Below are 16798 nucleotides of genomic sequence, written 5' to 3' on the forward strand. Positions count from 1 at the left end.
TGCAAAGTTCAACAATTGTCCTTTCGCTCGTCAACCACTTGGTTCTGTGTCAAAAAGATCTATCATCTTCAGCTGCTATCTGTATACATTTACAGACACAAAAAGCCGGCACAACGTCTTGCTGGTAGAACTCAAAAGGACATCCCGACTCGATCTTCACTCAACAAAAGGAATAAATCGAATCATCATGTCGCTCGATACTTCTTCCTCTGCTATTCACCTCAACCTCCCTCCTACATCTTCTTCTCAGCTGTGAGTGCTATCGTCCTTCACAGGAGACATTGGTCATCAGTCGATGAATAAATTGAGTCGTTGTGCTGATATGCGGTCACCACATAGCCGAGCTCCCAACCTCATCACCGTTCACCCCTCCGTTATCGCCTCCATCCTCACTCATCACTCTCGACGACCTACCGAAGCCGACTCTTCTCCTCGAGTCATCGGTACTTTGATGGGCACACGATCAGATAACGGACAAGAGATTGACGTTCGAGCATGTTTCGCGGTCCCTCACAAGGAGGACGAGCAGCAGATCGCAGTGGACATGCCTTTCCAACAGGGTATGGTTCAGCTTTTGGCTAAGAACGGTGCAAAGGAGTCGATCGTTGGATGGTGAGTTGCCGTGGTGATTGCGTCTGCGTATCCATCCAGGTTGCTTTGTCTTTCCGATTTGTATCGAAACAAGTGACACACCATATTCCCATGTCTTGTGTACCAATCCAATTCCTACTCCCTCCACAGCACCGAGACTAACCCATTTATTCACCCAGGTACGCTACCCACCCAACTCTCAACCCATACTCCGCCCTCATCCAAAACTACTTTACCGGCGAGACCGCCCCTTACCCCTCTGTGCACTTGACCATCGACACCGAGCTCGACCCTTCCGGTAAAGGTTTGGGTGTGAAAGGATGGGTTTCTACTTCGCTCGGATTGAGCGCCAAGCCTGAGAACTGTGTTTTCTTGCCTGTTCCCGTCGAGATCAAGTATGCCGAGTCTGAACGAGCAGCTTGTGAGTGCGAAGTTTCTTCACCATTTTCAACGACGACGCACGAATAGATTTGGGAAAATATATTTGCTAGACTTTATGGCTGACAATGACCTTCGTGTGCGATACTTATTATACAGTGGACCTTCTCACTGGTCCCGCACCTACTCCTTCTCCCGCACTCCCTCCTCTTCCCGCACTCTCCTCTTCGCTCTCCCAACTCTCCTCCCTCATCGACCAAACTCTCGCTTACGTCCAATCCGTCAACGCGGGCTCTCAAGCCCCCAACGTAGAAGTTGGTCGATACCTCCTCGAAGGACTCGGTCGATGGTCCGCGTCTGCTGGGAGTAACGAAGATGAAGGTGGTGTCAAGGCCGGTTTGCAAGATACTTTGACAGTGTCGTACTTGTCTAATTTGGTCAGGAGTCAAGTCGAGTTGGCGGGCAGATTGGCCTTGTTGCAGCAACAGCAACAAGTGGCGCAGTAAGCGGATGTGTGGTGTGTGAGAGCGGGAATAGGCGTAGAGGGGAGGGAGGAGATGGCATTGTAGTCATCGTATGCAAAGATTGCTTCTGTGTGGTTTGGCAAGATACGTGAGACGAATAGCAACGGAAAGCACGACGTTTCGTCTTGTTGTCATCTTGCCGCACATCTTCGTCCCAATGTGAACTTGTTTGTGCCATTGCATCAAGCCTTTCCTGTTCCACATCTTGCTCTGACTAAGAAATACCATGCATCCATGCGAGTGAAACTACTCTAACATACAAACAAGACCCAAACCCAAGCCGACCAAATAAGAAGCATGCTCCGCGCTAAAGCTTTATTCTCTCCATAAACCCGAACAGACCTTTCATATTGACATATCTCCTCCCGTTCCTATCGAGATATCGATCCGTAACACTTATGAGCGAAGATAATAAGACTTGGTTCGGTATTGTGATCGCTCGAATTTCCTCTACAATAGCCACACGGTTAGCTGGTGTTGATTGTAATCTGGTTGGATTTGGTAGGGACTCACCGAAACGACCTGAACCTCGAACTGTATTGATTGCTTTTTCGGCGTCGAACAAACTTCGGAAATAGAGCAATTGGTTATACAACTTGCTATCAGAGTACTGCAAACAAGGTAAAAGTATCAGCACTTCAGTCTTCTTTCGTGTAAGCCACCAAATCTAGAACCCACCTCTAGCCTTACAGTCCCTTTACATCCCTCTCTCCCTCCCAGACCCAAACACCTCTTGCCATACACACCCATCATCCGCGTTCTGGTTCCACAACCTTCACCATCACATATCGTCCAACCCATATAGTATCGTGAGATATGTGATCTGATTTGGTTCTCGAGTTGAATCGACACGGAAGCAGGATGAAGGACGGCATTACAAGCGTTACACACAACACCTGTGGGATGGATATTGGTCTGCACCATCACAATATCAATTAGCCGAAGTCCAACTCCACGCAAGCAAAGCAAAACTCACGGTATCGTCCAAGAGACCTTCACAGCTGAAAGTGATTTCGCAAGTAGGACAACGCAGTTTCAATGGTTCCGCTTCACGGAATCGCTCCTTATCCGATATCTGAGATTCAAAGGTGAAGAATTCTTTCTCCCTAGTCTCGCCAGATACGTTTGTAGCATATCGTGATGGGTCCAAACCTACAACACGACATATCAGCTTAGCACCATTTGGTCAATGACATCCAACTCACCCAGATACTCTGCTAATCTTGCTCGCTCGGTACCTTCGATAGACTCGCACAATCTCAGCACCGGCTGCAAAATCTGCGTGTCGAGATAGAAGTCGTAATCTATTACAAACATGATCACATTAGCCACAGGTTCACCTTGCGAGCGATGGATGAGACGCTGTACTCACCAATCTTCAGCTCAGAACCTTGTCTTCGCAGATCATCAGGATGCCATGCCCTTTCAGCGGTGGCTGTCTTCCCCGATTTACCATCCTCGCCCAAACACATGATGTACGGGATGACATCGTGTGCTCGGACGGCTGCACCTTTCGCCTTCATCCGCAGAGCGACTTGAACATGAGGTTGCGACTTCTTATCGGGGTAGTCTTCCGGGTTCTTTCCCAGTCGCTAATAACACATAACGATCCTTTTAGCAATGCGAGAAACAAAAGAGCAATTGACTAACCTTGAAGATTATGAAGTCTTCCAGAGGGACCATACCGTTCCTCACCCCTTCTCCGAGATTGGTGAGAAGGTCATGTATCTTCTCGACAACCGATTCCGTCGCTTCTCCACTGAGGACCTCCTTCAATACCGCACTATACAGCCAAATCAGCTCCTGCCAGTGTCATGGGCTCTCGATCAGAATCGCACTGACCTGCTCGCATCTTTGGATACTTTACTGAACTCTCTTCGTTTCATGTCCAAACCCTTGACCTCTGTCGTCCTATCACCACTCTCATCAATCTTGACCGCCGCATACTTCTTCTTGTTCAACAGCAAGATCCGCTCGAAAACAGCATCGAGATCAATCTCGAGGAGCTTGTATCGCTCATTCACAAGTTTCTTGAAGTCATTGGCGATCTTCTGAGCCTCGGGATAGGTTGTGACGTTGGAATTGACAAAGACGGAATCGGTATCACCGTAGACGACCTGTACCAAGGAAGTCAGTCACGTTGCCATACGCCAGTAGCGTCAGTTAGAATACGGTGGATTACTCACATCTAGCTGAAGTGACTCGGCAAGCTCTCGCGTATGGGTAAGGATCTCTCGACCTTTGAAGGTTGTCAAGGCAGCCAGAGGTCTAGACGAGAATCGCGAACCCGCGAAACCCAAACAACCGTACATCGAGTTGGCCGTGAGCTTGAGCGCCTGTTGCTTGATATCATACTACCATAGATCAACTCAATCAGCTGAATGCTTCACAACTTCGGTGCGCGCCAGCTTACCTGAAGCAGTTTAGCTGGCGAAGCAGATTTATCCTTCATCAACCCCTTGACCTGTCTACGTCTTCCGACGAGAGTAGCAATAATCCTTGGAAGTACACCTTGTGCCACTTCACTGGACGGGACATCCGGTATTTTCTCCTCCTCGGCCTGGCGCATCGTTCGTCAGCACCGCGAGTGGTTTACACATTCACGAAGATGGACTCACCTCATCATCCTCTTCGTCCCTCACGACAGTTGTGAAGTCGATATTATACTCTTGTATGATACTCGGGTAAAGCGAGTTGAAATCCATGACCAAGATATAGGTATCCCACAATCCCCTCTTGGGCTCAAAGACCAGACCACCGGAGTACTTCGCTTTTCCTCGATGTGCTTTACTGGTAGTGACGACGTCTTCGCCACCTTCTTCGTCATCGAGAGCTGCGGGCTTGTGCTTGAATTTCGAAAAGACCTTGTCGGGACAAACGTATTTGAGTCGATGGAACTCGTGAAGCAGGATAAATTCGTTTCGCACAGCACGACCTCCGTTGAGGGTGAGGTTCCTGTACTTCGGCATTAGCTGGATCCCCCTTCGGGTGATGGAAGTCACTCAATGGCGAGAAGACACTCACCAAGAGTTACCAGCCAAGTTAGTCAACTGCTTGGTCAAAGGCATCATCTGCACCCTCGCAGCGATAGCCATCTGGAAGAAGGCGTCGACCTCACACAGTCTAATGAATTTGACAAGCTTCTCAGGACTTGAGAGCGTATGGTCGAAATAGCTATGTGTGTCTTCAGGGTCGATATCCTCTCTTTGGACTTTCAGATGAGTGCCACACATCTCGGTCAAAGACCATGTTGTGGACGAAATCATGCCCTATCAAGTAGAAGTTCTAGTCAGTATCCCGCGACGAGGAGAGCAGGCGGGCGTAGTTGACTCACCTTCGCAGCATCACTTGATAAGTCTGCCACCAAACGACCGGCCAGTAATCTGACGTTACTTCCAGCTTTACTGATGTTAAAGCCCTTTCTCCTGAATCGTCCAATTCTAGACCAATGATCCGCTTTCAGCTCTTTCATCCTGTACAGCAATGCTTCGAAGCTGTTTCCAAGGAAGTTGTGTCCGACAATGACATCCGGATCGTGTCTTTGGATGGTAGCAAGCAAAGAGTTGAGAAGTGCTCGTTCCGCTTTGACAGTTTGGAAAGGTGATCGATCTGTCTTACCACGAGCTTCGAGACCCGGTGGGAACTTCTCGATCGGTCGGACGATGGTAGACATAGACGATCGAAGCTGATCAGGTGGAGAGGGATCTTCAATGTTGTATCCTTCCCATGTTCGAGTGGACGCGCATAGAAGCTCCGTCTTGTTCTCGCGATGGTTAACGATGGTCCGAAGGGAAATGGACATGATGGTGAGGGGTGGGGTGTCCTTAGGTGCGGAAGGGTCGGTCTCGGCGAAGGGGTTTACGTTCTTGGGATCGGAGACAGTGAACTCAATTTTGGTCCATGATGCCTAAGCGATTTGTGATTAGCTCACAGTAGCCTCTCAAAACCGCTGAACGTACATATTTGGTGCTCAACGAAGGCTCTTTGATCTCCAACCAACAGGGACCCATGATCTTTCGCTTGATCACGAGCAACTCAAAAGGCGTAGTATTCGCACCAAACACATGGCTAAACGTTGGTCCACTAGCATCGATCGGTATTTCAGGTTCTGTGATTCATGAAGTTCAGCTTCTACCAGTCTATGCCAGAAGGATGTAGCCGACTCACGATCGAATCCGTATACAACCTTCATCCACTCGCTCTCGCCCTTCTCCACGGTCTTGTCCTCGAACGCGTATTTACGTTGAACGAATTTTGCTGCCCATTCTTCGATACCTGCTTTCTGACGGAAATTGTCGAAGTCCTCGTAAACATCCGTTCGAGACACATCCTGATCGGTCTCCTCGCCGCGAACTACACAGTATTACAGTGGACATCAGCATGATTCTAGGCGGGACTGTTGTACATGTTAGTGCAGGACTCACCGAATCGCTTGGCTCGGGGTTTGACGAACAGGTTTCGCTGGATCCCGTTGATTGTCAAACAACTACTAACGTATCTTCCCGTTTGTCGGTCCAGGACCTTCCCAATCAGATGGACCACTCCGTCCTGTTCCATATGATCCAACCAGAAGATCCTCAGACTCCCATCTTCTTCCAAAACATTCTCGCTTTTCGTCGATCCACTCGGTGCCCGAACTTCGTCCAATTCCGACGTTTTCGGTGATGATTGAGGTAAGAGTGATTCTTGAATAGCAGACCAATGTGCAGAACCGGGTGGTGCAGCTTTACCGTTCTGGCGGGGGATAGAGGGTTTGACAATCTCGATATCGGGTTCAGCCTTGACGTTGATCGGAAGAGCAGGCTCGGGTTTGACGATATGTTTCACTGCAGACGAGTTGATGGCTTTTCTTCGAGCTGAAGCTCCACCACCTCCATTGAGTTTCGTCGCGGCCGAAGAAAGAGGTTTGACCTTTCTGATCTCCAACTCATCTTCCTCATCATCCTCATCATCCTCATCGACCGGTTCGGGCTTTACCATGAAAGGCGGTTCATCATCTATGTCCATGATGAAATCACTATCGTTTTCTTGATCTCGCTCTCGCTCCTGTCTTCGAGGAACGATGGTCGCATCTGAAACTCTTGGTTTCTTCCCCTGTCCCATCATCACTCCTCGCTTCGAATCCCACACTTGTTCTTCGTCGCTCTCCGCGCCGTATCTCTTGCGTCCGGTGGAGAAGAACGAAGATTCGGAACTGGGGTCCATACCTTCCGAAGAGGGGATATCAGGCGAAGACTTGCGCTTCCGAGCAGCCACTTCGTTGGTAGTGGCAGTGACCGAGGAGAGCAGGGAAGCCATGAAATCGTCTTCTTGCATGGCGTTGGGTGCGGGTCGATAAGTGGAAGATGAAGCGGCGGCGGCAGGTCGAGCGTAGTCCGAGAAAGCAGATTTGGACTTGGATTTGGCGGCTTTAGGTGGAACTTTCCCCCCGTTCGCTTTCGCTTTAGCCTTTGCCCGTTTGAGCTTTCGTGCTACAAACATGTCAGCTCTTGGACAGCGAATGACGATCGCGACATTAAAAGGCTAACTCACCTTTTCTCAGCTCTTCATCTTCACCATCGAAATCATCCTCGTCTTCACTATCATCTCCTCCGTCCTCCGCCCCATCCCAATCTTCCATACCATGATCGATATATCCTCCATGATCGTCGTCTTCGATGAAATCGTCTTGTTCAAGACGTGATCCGACGATGGAACGATATTGGTCGTCTGTCACTTCATCATAGAGATCGGCTTCTTCAGGCTAGTTACATGACAATTTCTGGATCAGCAAAGAGGGAGTGCGACAAGTAGGAGAGAACAAGTACTCACCTTCCATTGACCCAATCTTCCACCTTTTGCACGCGCTTCCCGAAGCGCTGCCAACCCTTTTGCAGTAGGCATGGTGTATCCTTTCTCTCGATCGTGTTTTGCCTAACGGAAGCTATAAGAATGCTCGATCAAGAGTGTGTAGGTTGAAAGAGAGATTGAGATGGTCTGAAGACTGATCAAGGATTGGGAATATCGATTATGTTACTGGACACGAAGGACGAACATTGACATTTGTCGAAACGCGTCTTGTCGGGTGGATGAGACGAGGAATGGTTGACAGGGACGCGTTTAATGTGGCACCTGTACCGCAGGCAGGTCATATCACGTGACAAAGATCGGCTGGGTGGTGGAGGTGAGCCCTATGGGAACCGACGGGTTTCTAGCAATATCTCGAGGGGTCTTTGGTATTATATTCTTCTTTCGCCATACCGGTCACACTCCAGCACAATCATAACACACATATCGTCGCAACAGGAATAGCTGCAAAACTATATTCGATATCTAAGGCGCAGAAAACAGCGAAACATCATGTCAAATCCACTCGACCAACCTTCCATCGATACACCTCAATCCTCCTCCACCCCGACTCAAGCTGAACCAACCCCATCTCACCAACGACTTGCTATCGAAGGCTCTTCATCTTCATCGGCTATCACCCCAACCAAGGAAGACGAAGAAGTACACACGCTAGACTTGGGCGAAGGGAATGTCATAAAGCTTGATAAGTTAGGACCTATGATCATAAATTCTGATGGGGTGAGTGGTCTATCTTTCTCTCCCTACGTCAAGTCGTTCCACTTTCATACCAGATGGACGAGAACTTCTGTTCTCCCTGCGATCACCTCTCTGACTTACTACTACCTCACCTTATGATCATCTTATGGCTTTCGGCTGACCTGTCTTATCTCCCTCGCCGCAGACCCTCTCTCGAATACAAAATTGGCAAGACCTTCACCCTATAGAACAAGAACGAACAGTCAGATTACTAGTCAAGAAACGGAATTTCGTTCGGTTACAAAAGCTGGATGCGGAGAACAAGACGGAAGACAATCGAGAAGGCCAATTGAGCGCACTAAAGGCGGGCAGCGAGGAAAGCCGATGAGATGATAAGTCAGTCATACTGACGTCAGTGATGAGGATCGTGGAACGAGATTAGTTAGTAGCGCTAGCACTGCCAATTCGGTACAACTATAATCATGGCTGCATGTGACATATATAAATGTTCCTTCTACTCGTTTTGATTACCTCCGGCGCATCACTCCAAGACCCCTCGACGTCAAGCCTTCCGGCGGAGCAATAACTACCTCTTGCCCATGATTCCTACCGGCCCGTATTCCTGTAATCACGAAACACACAGCTGATCAGTCTGAAATACGCACTGGCGGACAGCACTCAGCGGCTCACCTTGGCATAGCAGTTCTTGCAATATGGTGCTCCTTCTCTATCTGAGACTCTTGCTGGCTCCAACGTCGTCCGACATTTGTTACACCGTAAACAAGCTTTGTGCCATTTATGTCCTATTGAGAAGACCTGTGTGCGGGGGTAGTATTTTACCTGTGTCAGCAGGTCCCTCAACAGTGAGTATCAAGCTAAATCGGGGGCAATCTGGCTGCTCAAACGATTGTCTCCCTTCTTTCCTTTCTGACGACTGCAGTTGTCACCTGGCCCAAGCTTGAACCGCACTCACCTGTTCTGCCATGTAAACCCTCTTCTCGCATCCCCAACAGCTATCATCCCCTCCCACCCTCTCTCCCACTTTAGATCTCGGACTATCCCCTCTCCTCAACAAACCTCTATCATCAAGGGCTTTCATCCCCCCAGCATAAGGTACGCTGATCGGTCTCTGATCTCTAAAATTCGGTCTGGTGATTGGAGTCGTCGGATCTGTCGGCGTTGCATGTTCAGGAGGTGGGGGCGAACGAGGTGCTGGAGGGGTGTAGTATTCCCTCGGAGGTGGTAGTTGACGGATGGAAGGTGATTGCGTTAGAGAAGAAGGACGATGATATGATTGCGAGGACGGTGTAGTAGGCGGTGGTTTTATCGGTGATGAAGTTGGGGTGATATTGGGCAAGACGTTGGCGTGACGGAGATCTAATTCGAGGAGAATAGATATCAGCGCTCGTGACCAAGCACAGCCAGATTGACTGACACTCACCCCGAGTTCCGAACAGCTGCGTATGGCATCTCGAGCAGTATGGCTAAGAGTAGCTCGTCAGACCTCCAAGACTCGCACAGCATCACACAAATCGCTTTCCGGTCGCAATCACTTACCTGCGAATCATGTTCTACCAAACTTCCCGGATCCAACCTCTTCCCACATTGTTGACATTTCAAACACAGTTTGTGATAGATCTGCCAACCATTCCAGAGATCAGTACGAGACTATGTATAACGGGGCATCACCCAGAAGATTGAGAAGATTGTGAACACACCTTCCTGCCTGGACCCATTACTTGTTCAGCATGATATGCCGTCTTTCCACAACTTTGACAAGCAGGTGCTCCACCCAGCATCATGATGAGTATATGAGAATGGTCAAGAGGACAGTGAAAGATGGAATGATCAATGACAAAGAAACGAAAGAAAGATGAAACACCTCTTTTGACTGTTCGACTGTGACGCAATGTTGTTGTTTGATTCCACGCGACGCGCAAGAAAAAGCGGTGGCAAACTGTTGTTGATTAAATGAAAGAAAAGAGGTGGCGGGTTGATCAAACCTCTTGGTATACTGTATGACGAGATCAATGCCTGCGCTCGTCCACACGCTTATGCGTCATTGTATCCAATGGAATTGCCGGCTCAGATGTATTATTGGGTATGATGCGCTGACCAATGTCCATCTCATGCAGCGATGGCACCGCTGTAACTCTGGCAACAGGGCCAGGAGAGCACCGCAGTCGCACCGCTACCATGCACCTTACGCCACGCCGTACCGCTTGAGTGCCGAGACTTGCAGGCAATCGCGAGGCAAGCAGATATATCCCATCGTGGTATATAAGTACATACAAAAAGACGACATCCCATCCCGTTTCTCGTCCTGCTCTATCGTCGCTCGGTCTTTCCACCCTTTCTCTTTCCGGCCAACATCCATTTCGGTCTGGTGATAGGGACATGTCTATCGGACTCTGAGGCCTTTGCCAACCTGTTGGGTTCTCTCTGAGCGAACATTCTGAGCTCAATCGCCTTGTCACTTTGACCCTCGTGAGCGAGACCAGCCGTTTGTCGGTTGTTTCGGGGGTTACGAGGGTTCGCCAATTTACCGACACCTCTCTTGGTCGTCAATCTCGTCGAGGTAGATGACGATCCAGCAGCAGCACCAGTAGACTCCATGTCGACATCACCTCCACCAACATCCATATCCACATCCGCATCCCGAGCCTCCGCAGCCTCCCAGGCACTCTTCTTGGCTTCCACCAAACGAGCAGCACGCTTCTCCAAAGACAAGGGGTCGTGACCAGATTTTCGCATTCCAGTGGTGAACTCGTTAAGGGTGACATGTCGCTTCTTCCTGGGGATGATAGGTCGGTTTTGCAAGTGGTTCTTCTCTTGGGAGATCTTCTTGATCGAAGCCTTCTTGCCCTTGATTTGAGCGGCAGCGTCACGGAACTCCTCCTCGTCAGAGTCAAGCTGTGAATAATCGTTAGCACCAAATCGACTCAGTACGTATCAATCCAACTCACCATCTCAGACTCGTCAGAAGCATAGAAGCCTTGAGCCTCCAAAGCCTCCTCCTCACGCTCAAGCGCATCGAGCTTCTCGGCGATATCGGGGTCGATGAAGTCGGCGACGTTCTTGCCGTTCATGAACTCGGGGATCTTGTCGTACTTCCATGAGTCGTCGGCGAGGAGGTAGTTCTCTGCAAAAGTAAAGGATCAACACTGCTCTGATTACACAGGTCGAGATCGTAGACTCACTCTTGGTGTCGGCCGAATAGATACCCATACCTGACATCTCCATTTCCTGCTCGGCGTCCTTCTCCAATCGTCTTCTCTCGGGATCGGTCTTGTCGTACTTGACCTTGTCCTTGACAGACTCGGGAATGAAGGGCTTCCTCTCCACGTCGTCTCGCTTTTGGGGCACGGCGACGTGAATCTTGTTGGCAACCATCTCGATTCTGGAACCCTTGAGCTTCTGCTCAACCCGGTGGGCGAGCAAAGCATCACAGGCAGTGTTTCGAACGTTCATGACACCCTCCTCGGAGTAGGTAGAGGCCTCAACGACGGTGATGGACTTGTCGGCGATGATGCTGTCGAGGTACGAACGGTTCTCGGCGGAAAGATCGGAGATACGGACGATGTCGATCTTGTTGATGACAAGGATAGTGGGCTTGTTCTGGAAAAGGGGTTTGATGGAGTGGAAAAGCTTGCACTTTAAAGGCTGTCAGTTGAAGTGCAAGGTTTTCTGTTGTCTCGAAAACGTACCTGGGCCTCAATTGTGTAACCACATTGCTCACTAAGATCCATAAAGTACATGACAGCACTTCGGAGATGGGCCAAAGCAGTGATCGACTGCATCTCAATGGTGTTCATCTCCTCCAAGGGGTGATCGAGCACACCAGGGGTGTCGATGACCTGCCATCGGAGGTACTTGTAGTCCATGTGTCCAACGAAGAGGGATTTGGTGGTGAAAGCGTACTAAAGAGCTGTCAGCCGAGTCAAGGCTGGCTGCATGATTATACTTACAGGTTGCACATCCACGTCGGCTCTGGTGATCTTGTTCACGAAACTACTCTTTCCAACGTTGGGGTAACCGCAGATCAAAAGCGTTCTGGTGTTGGGATCAATAGCTGGCAATCTGGAGATGTGCTGTCGGACCTGCTCGAGATAGGCGAGAGGGTCTTTCTGTCTCCTCATGATGGTAGCCATACGACCGAGAGCGGCCTTCTTGAGCTGCTTACATCGGTAAAGCGAGTCACCGAACTTGAGTAATCGACAGTAGTCCTTGGCGACTTGTGAGATGAGGTGTCGAGCGGTGTTGATTTGACCAAGAGCAAGCTTGTAATGGTTCTTGTCGTAAAGAACGTTGAGAAGGGAGGAAAGGAAAGGGTGAAGGTTCTGCAAAAAGGGATTAGCAACCAAAGAACTGGTGCTTGATCATACAACTACAACTCACGTCAAGGACGGGGAATTCGGAGATGATCTTGCCGAGCTTCTCGTCGAAAGTGTCTTGGGTGAACTTGACCTTTCGCATGTAGACTAAAGAAGGGGTCAGCGATTGAGCGGTGTACACTGCAGCGGGGAGACAACTGACAGTTCCTGATACGAGAGATTTTGAACTGATGTGAAGTAAATCGTCAGTAGCTATACCAGATATATAACATGTAGCTATGTTTAGCTCACGTTCTTGTGGATAACTGAAATGAGAGTGATGCATTAGCTCAATACTGTACAGTGTTGAATCTCCGACAAATCCACTCACCAGTCGGCGTCTTCCTCATGGTAGCATTGAGGACGATGTCGATGAAATCAGCCGAAGTCGGCACTGGCGCAATGCGCTGCAAACCTGCGACGGACGACATGGTAGCGGCGGTGTTGTTGTTGGTGAGGTAGAGGAGAGGAGAGTCGTCGAGTGCGAGCCGTCACTGGAGAAGCCTTCGAGAGGGTCGGTCGTATAGGTGAGAAGTAATAGGGAGGTGTTAGCTTGTAACAAGCTGTTTTGAAGGTTAGAGGAAGAGGATGTCAGTTACTGTACGCTCGATTCTGAAAACTTGGAAAGTGGACCGTCTACAAACCCACAAAATCTCTTCTGCACGAGATCAAATCAATCCCTGAAAACATTGAGAGGAAATGACGTGGTATATTCAAGTGGCAAAAATTGCATTGCTCGTGATACAGATAACTCCGGTATAACCTGCCTGCGAGCGGGAATAAGCGGTGTTTACTCTGTATGATGTGATTGTGGCAAAATAGAGCCAAGTTGAAAGGGGTTGCATTGACGCGGAGCCCTGGTAATTTAGAGTAGAGACACCGTAACTCGCTTCGAGAACAGCCAGACACTCTGAACCTCTGACAGCGTGTTACATCCCATCTTTCCATCACATACACATCTTACACTTACAACAACACAACCTATACAAACCACTTTCTCTTCTTGTCAAACACACAAGAGGTCATTTCCTTCTTCTCGGATAGCACAAGAATATAGGACCTCTTCGAAATCAGTCCCACTTTTGTCTCGGTTACTTCCTTCCACAAGAGTCCATCAACTTCAACTCGTAGTCGAACTTGAACTTGCGAATCAAAACTCCAACCCCCTTCCACTTCACACATCACCCACCTTTCATTCACAATGGCATCAGTCGACGAACTTGCCGTGAAATACTCCTCACAACTGTCCCAACTTCAAGCAATCTTCCCTTCATGGGACGAGGAAGACTTGGTCTTCACATTGCAAGATGTAAAGGGAAACGTTGAAGAGGCTGCAATGATGATCACAGAGGGTGAGTTGGACGTACTTGATCTCCTGACTCCTGCCCACGTGTACACAACGTACTATCGTTACTTCGTGTGTCCATGGCTGGCTCATCATCGCCCCGTGCTGACCCTCCACACCCACAGGTCGTGCCGCTCAGTTCACCCAAGCTAGCCGAAAGAAGCCCGTCAAATCAAAGGAGACATCATACAAGGCTCACACCAACCGGAATGCTGACTCTGGCGGCTGGGAAGCTGTCAACGGAGACGAAGGCAGAGGCTCGAGAGGAGGTCGAGGTGGACGTGGAGGTGCTCGAGGCGGTCGTGGCGGTCGAGGTGGAGGTGAGTTGACGCTCTAAATCTCCAGATCTGTCCATTGCGAGGCGCATCCCGCTGACATGCTTGGGTTGGCTGAAATTAGAACCCTTCCGAGGTGGACGAGGCGGTCGAGGTGGATTCCGTGGTGGTCGAGGTGGTTTCGCTGGTGTCAACGGACAAGCCAAGCCAACTCCTACCGAGGGTCCCACCACAACCGCTACTACCGAAGAAGGTTGGGCTAGTCAAGTCGAGCAAGCGTCTACTTCAGCTGTGGACGGCGCTCAAGAGGCTGAGAACGCTGCGCCAGTGGAGTCAAGCAACAACGAAGATTTCTCTGGATCTGGCGGTTGGGGAGATGCTCCCGCACCCAAGGAGATCGAAAAGGCAGCAAAGGCTGGAGGAAAAGGTTGGCAAAAGGATCTGGATAAGCCTGTCCCCGTCGCTTCGTCAACTGTTCCATCTGCTCCTGCGGCTAAGCCGAAGTTGACCTGGGCACAAATCGCTAAGTGAGCTCAATTCCAGTGAGCGGATTGGCATCTAGCTGACCTACCCCTCGCAGACCCATCGAGAAGCCCAAGCCCGTTCCTGCTCCTGCTCCTGTTGTCCCCGAACCTCAACCTGAACCCGAGCCCGAGATCACTTCAGACGAGCCTGTGGCGCAAGAACAAGTGGAGGCTGCACCTGAAGCCCTCGAAGAGACTGCTGCCGAACCGGTCAAGGCATGGGGAGATGCTCCTGCACCAGAAGAAGTCAAGGAGGAAGCTGCTGCCGTTGCTGAGCCCGAGGTCCCTGCCGAAGAACCTTTCACATCACCTTCAGCTGAGGACTTGCTCCCTGAGGAGCCAGCCGCGCCCCAAGAACAAAGCGACGCCTGGGAATCTGACCCTGCCATTGCCGGTTCTGGTGCTCAACCCGACTGGGCCAAGACCGAATCTCAACAACCCGCTGCCGCTGCTCCCGAACCGGCCACCACATACCAAGGACCTCCTGGATTCAGTAGTGTCATCGCGAAGGCCGCTCCTGGCGTGCAAGTTGCTCAACAACCTCGATCTAGCTCAAGAGCTGCTCAACGATACAAGGACGCAGAGGGACAAGGTGTCGTTCTTCCCCCTACCGCTGGCGGTGTCTCGTCCGTGGAAATGCAATTCGGCAGTCTCAGCTTTGGCGGCTTGAACGGCGATGGTGTTGACTCCCCCGTTCCTGCCGCTGAACCTAAGCAAGAGACCCCTGTCCAAGCAGCTCCCGCTCCTGCCCCGGTAGCCGCCTCCCCTGTCCGATCTACTCAACCTTCTGCCCCTGTTCCTTCCGCCCAGCCTCAACAGCAGTCCGTTGCTCCCACTCCCGCTGCCGCCCCCGCCGCCTCTGCTCCTTACTACCAACAACAGCAATCCGCTCAATCTCAGGCTCCTCAGCCTCAACAACCTCAAAGCTACACCGCTCCTCACCAAACTCTCCAACAGCAAATGCAAGCCTACCAATATCTCCAACAACAACAGGCTCCAGCCCAAACCCATACTCAGGACCACACCTTGCATCAACCTCAGGGAAACCAGTTCTACCGTCAACACGACTTCTACAACCCCATCGGCTCTCAACCCCAACAGACCGAAACCCCGGGTCAACAACCCCAGCAGCAGCAACAACAACAACAGCAGTCTCAGCAGCAACAACCCACCTCGAGTCCATACGATGCGCCTTTCGGAGCTTTCGGCCAACAGTCTCACTTGTTCGGTCAATCTGCGCAGCAGCAAAACCAGCACTCACAGGCGAACGACCCGTACGGTGCTGCTCAGAGGGTGAGTTGTTATCGAAAAGTGTTTTCATTCGATGACGGGACCTGCTGACCTTGAACATTTGATACCAGTCTTACGACTCATACTCTGCTAGTGGATATGCTCGACCTCCTGTAGAGGAATCCAAGCCTGCCGCTCCCGCGCCTTCCCACACCCCTACTGCTCCCACCCAGCCTCCTCACCAACAGAGCGGTTACTACTCGCAGATGGGTAACATGGGCTACTACCAGCAAGGTCCTTACAACCCGTACTACCAATGTGAGTTGACTTTATGTCCGGATACTCGAAGTTAGTATCACTGACTATCCCTTCAGACGGACAAGCTCCTCAAGCTGGATTCCAGCAGTACTACCCTCTCGCCGCTCGAAACCTCTACGGTCAACCCGCACCCCAAGCACCTCCCGCTCCTATCCCGCAGAGCACAAAGCCCCAGGCTCCTGCCTCTCAGTCCCCTTACGGTGTCCCTCCCTCTTACCCTTCTTCCGCCAGCTACGATGATCAGTCGTTCGGTGGTTTGGGTCGATACGGTGACTCGAAGCCTCAACAGGCTGGTCAAGGTCAAACACAAGGTGCTCAGACTGGTGCCGCGGGTGGAGCTCAAAGCACTTTGAACTCTTCAGGGGGTCCATACAACTCTCAACCTGGCGCTGGTGCCGGTGCTGGTCTTCACAACTTCTTGGGAAGCAACGCCATCTCCGCTCCTGGATCCGGTGCCGCTGGTTCCGGTCAAGCTTCCCGACCTCAAGCCACCACACCCGAGGACGGATTCAAGTCCGCTCAAGGTGTTCAAGCCCGACCTCAAGGCAACAACAATGTTCCTCAAGCTCAAGGTGGACAAGGCTTTGGCAGTTACCCCTACGGAGGTGGATACGGCGGTCAAGATTGGGGACAGTATGGCGGTCAACACTACGGTTCGAGGAACGGTTACAGCCACTGGCAACAGTAGTGACCTTCTGATCTGATCATACAATTA

The 16798-nt window shown here is 50.7% G+C and overlaps 6 protein-coding genes across 6 annotated transcripts; 3 read left to right on the top strand and 3 right to left on the bottom strand.

The window, feature by feature from the left end:
• Nucleotides 1–187: 187 nt before the first annotated feature.
• On the top strand, nucleotides 188–1475 carry CI109_106380 (eukaryotic translation initiation factor 3 subunit F; the record flags this gene model as incomplete). The annotated part of the gene is made up of 4 exons (XM_032007036.1): nucleotides 188–252; nucleotides 340–612; nucleotides 771–1012; nucleotides 1129–1475. 4 exons carry the CDS (start codon nucleotides 188–190, stop codon nucleotides 1473–1475), a joined length of 927 nt encoding a protein of 308 aa, XP_031858678.1.
• Nucleotides 1476–1800: 325 nt separating this feature from the next.
• On the bottom strand, nucleotides 1801–7376 carry CI109_106381 (uncharacterized protein; the record flags this gene model as incomplete). The annotated part of the gene is made up of 18 exons (XM_032007035.1): nucleotides 1801–1943; nucleotides 2007–2103; nucleotides 2172–2408; nucleotides 2470–2645; nucleotides 2699–2797; nucleotides 2866–3085; nucleotides 3144–3276; nucleotides 3336–3610; nucleotides 3680–3847; nucleotides 3907–4053; nucleotides 4112–4448; nucleotides 4518–4762; nucleotides 4828–5400; nucleotides 5453–5601; nucleotides 5661–5846; nucleotides 5918–6964; nucleotides 7026–7236; nucleotides 7305–7376. The coding sequence occupies 18 exons, from the start codon at nucleotides 7374–7376 to the stop codon at nucleotides 1801–1803; spliced, it is 4515 nt and encodes a 1504-aa protein (XP_031858677.1).
• A 456-nt stretch (nucleotides 7377–7832) lies between these two features.
• CI109_106382 (uncharacterized protein) lies at nucleotides 7833–8406 on the top strand (the record flags this gene model as incomplete). The annotated part of the gene is made up of 2 exons (XM_032007034.1): nucleotides 7833–8060; nucleotides 8224–8406. 2 exons carry the CDS (start codon nucleotides 7833–7835, stop codon nucleotides 8404–8406), a joined length of 411 nt encoding a protein of 136 aa, XP_031858676.1.
• A 198-nt stretch (nucleotides 8407–8604) lies between these two features.
• CI109_106383 (uncharacterized protein) lies at nucleotides 8605–9820 on the bottom strand (the record flags this gene model as incomplete). Its single annotated transcript, XM_032007033.1, has 6 exons — nucleotides 8605–8640; nucleotides 8709–8834; nucleotides 8992–9395; nucleotides 9460–9502; nucleotides 9576–9656; nucleotides 9737–9820. 6 exons carry the CDS (start codon nucleotides 9818–9820, stop codon nucleotides 8605–8607), a joined length of 774 nt encoding a protein of 257 aa, XP_031858675.1.
• Nucleotides 9821–10346: 526 nt separating this feature from the next.
• On the bottom strand, nucleotides 10347–12822 carry CI109_106384 (uncharacterized protein; the record flags this gene model as incomplete). The annotated part of the gene is made up of 9 exons (XM_032007032.1): nucleotides 10347–10931; nucleotides 10985–11160; nucleotides 11219–11672; nucleotides 11726–11938; nucleotides 11987–12358; nucleotides 12417–12499; nucleotides 12555–12579; nucleotides 12644–12657; nucleotides 12723–12822. The coding sequence occupies 9 exons, from the start codon at nucleotides 12820–12822 to the stop codon at nucleotides 10347–10349; spliced, it is 2022 nt and encodes a 673-aa protein (XP_031858674.1).
• A 770-nt stretch (nucleotides 12823–13592) lies between these two features.
• Nucleotides 13593–16771, top strand: CI109_106385 (uncharacterized protein; the record flags this gene model as incomplete). The annotated part of the gene is made up of 6 exons (XM_032007031.1): nucleotides 13593–13743; nucleotides 13862–14056; nucleotides 14136–14538; nucleotides 14592–15828; nucleotides 15897–16083; nucleotides 16140–16771. The coding sequence occupies 6 exons, from the start codon at nucleotides 13593–13595 to the stop codon at nucleotides 16769–16771; spliced, it is 2805 nt and encodes a 934-aa protein (XP_031858673.1).
• Between the last annotated feature and the right edge of the window lie 27 nt (nucleotides 16772–16798).

The sequence above is a fragment of the Kwoniella shandongensis genome, chromosome 12 (assembly GCF_008629635.2).
Source record: "Kwoniella shandongensis chromosome 12, complete sequence".
In the NCBI taxonomy this organism is placed as follows: Eukaryota; Fungi; Basidiomycota; class Tremellomycetes; order Tremellales; family Cryptococcaceae; genus Kwoniella; species Kwoniella shandongensis.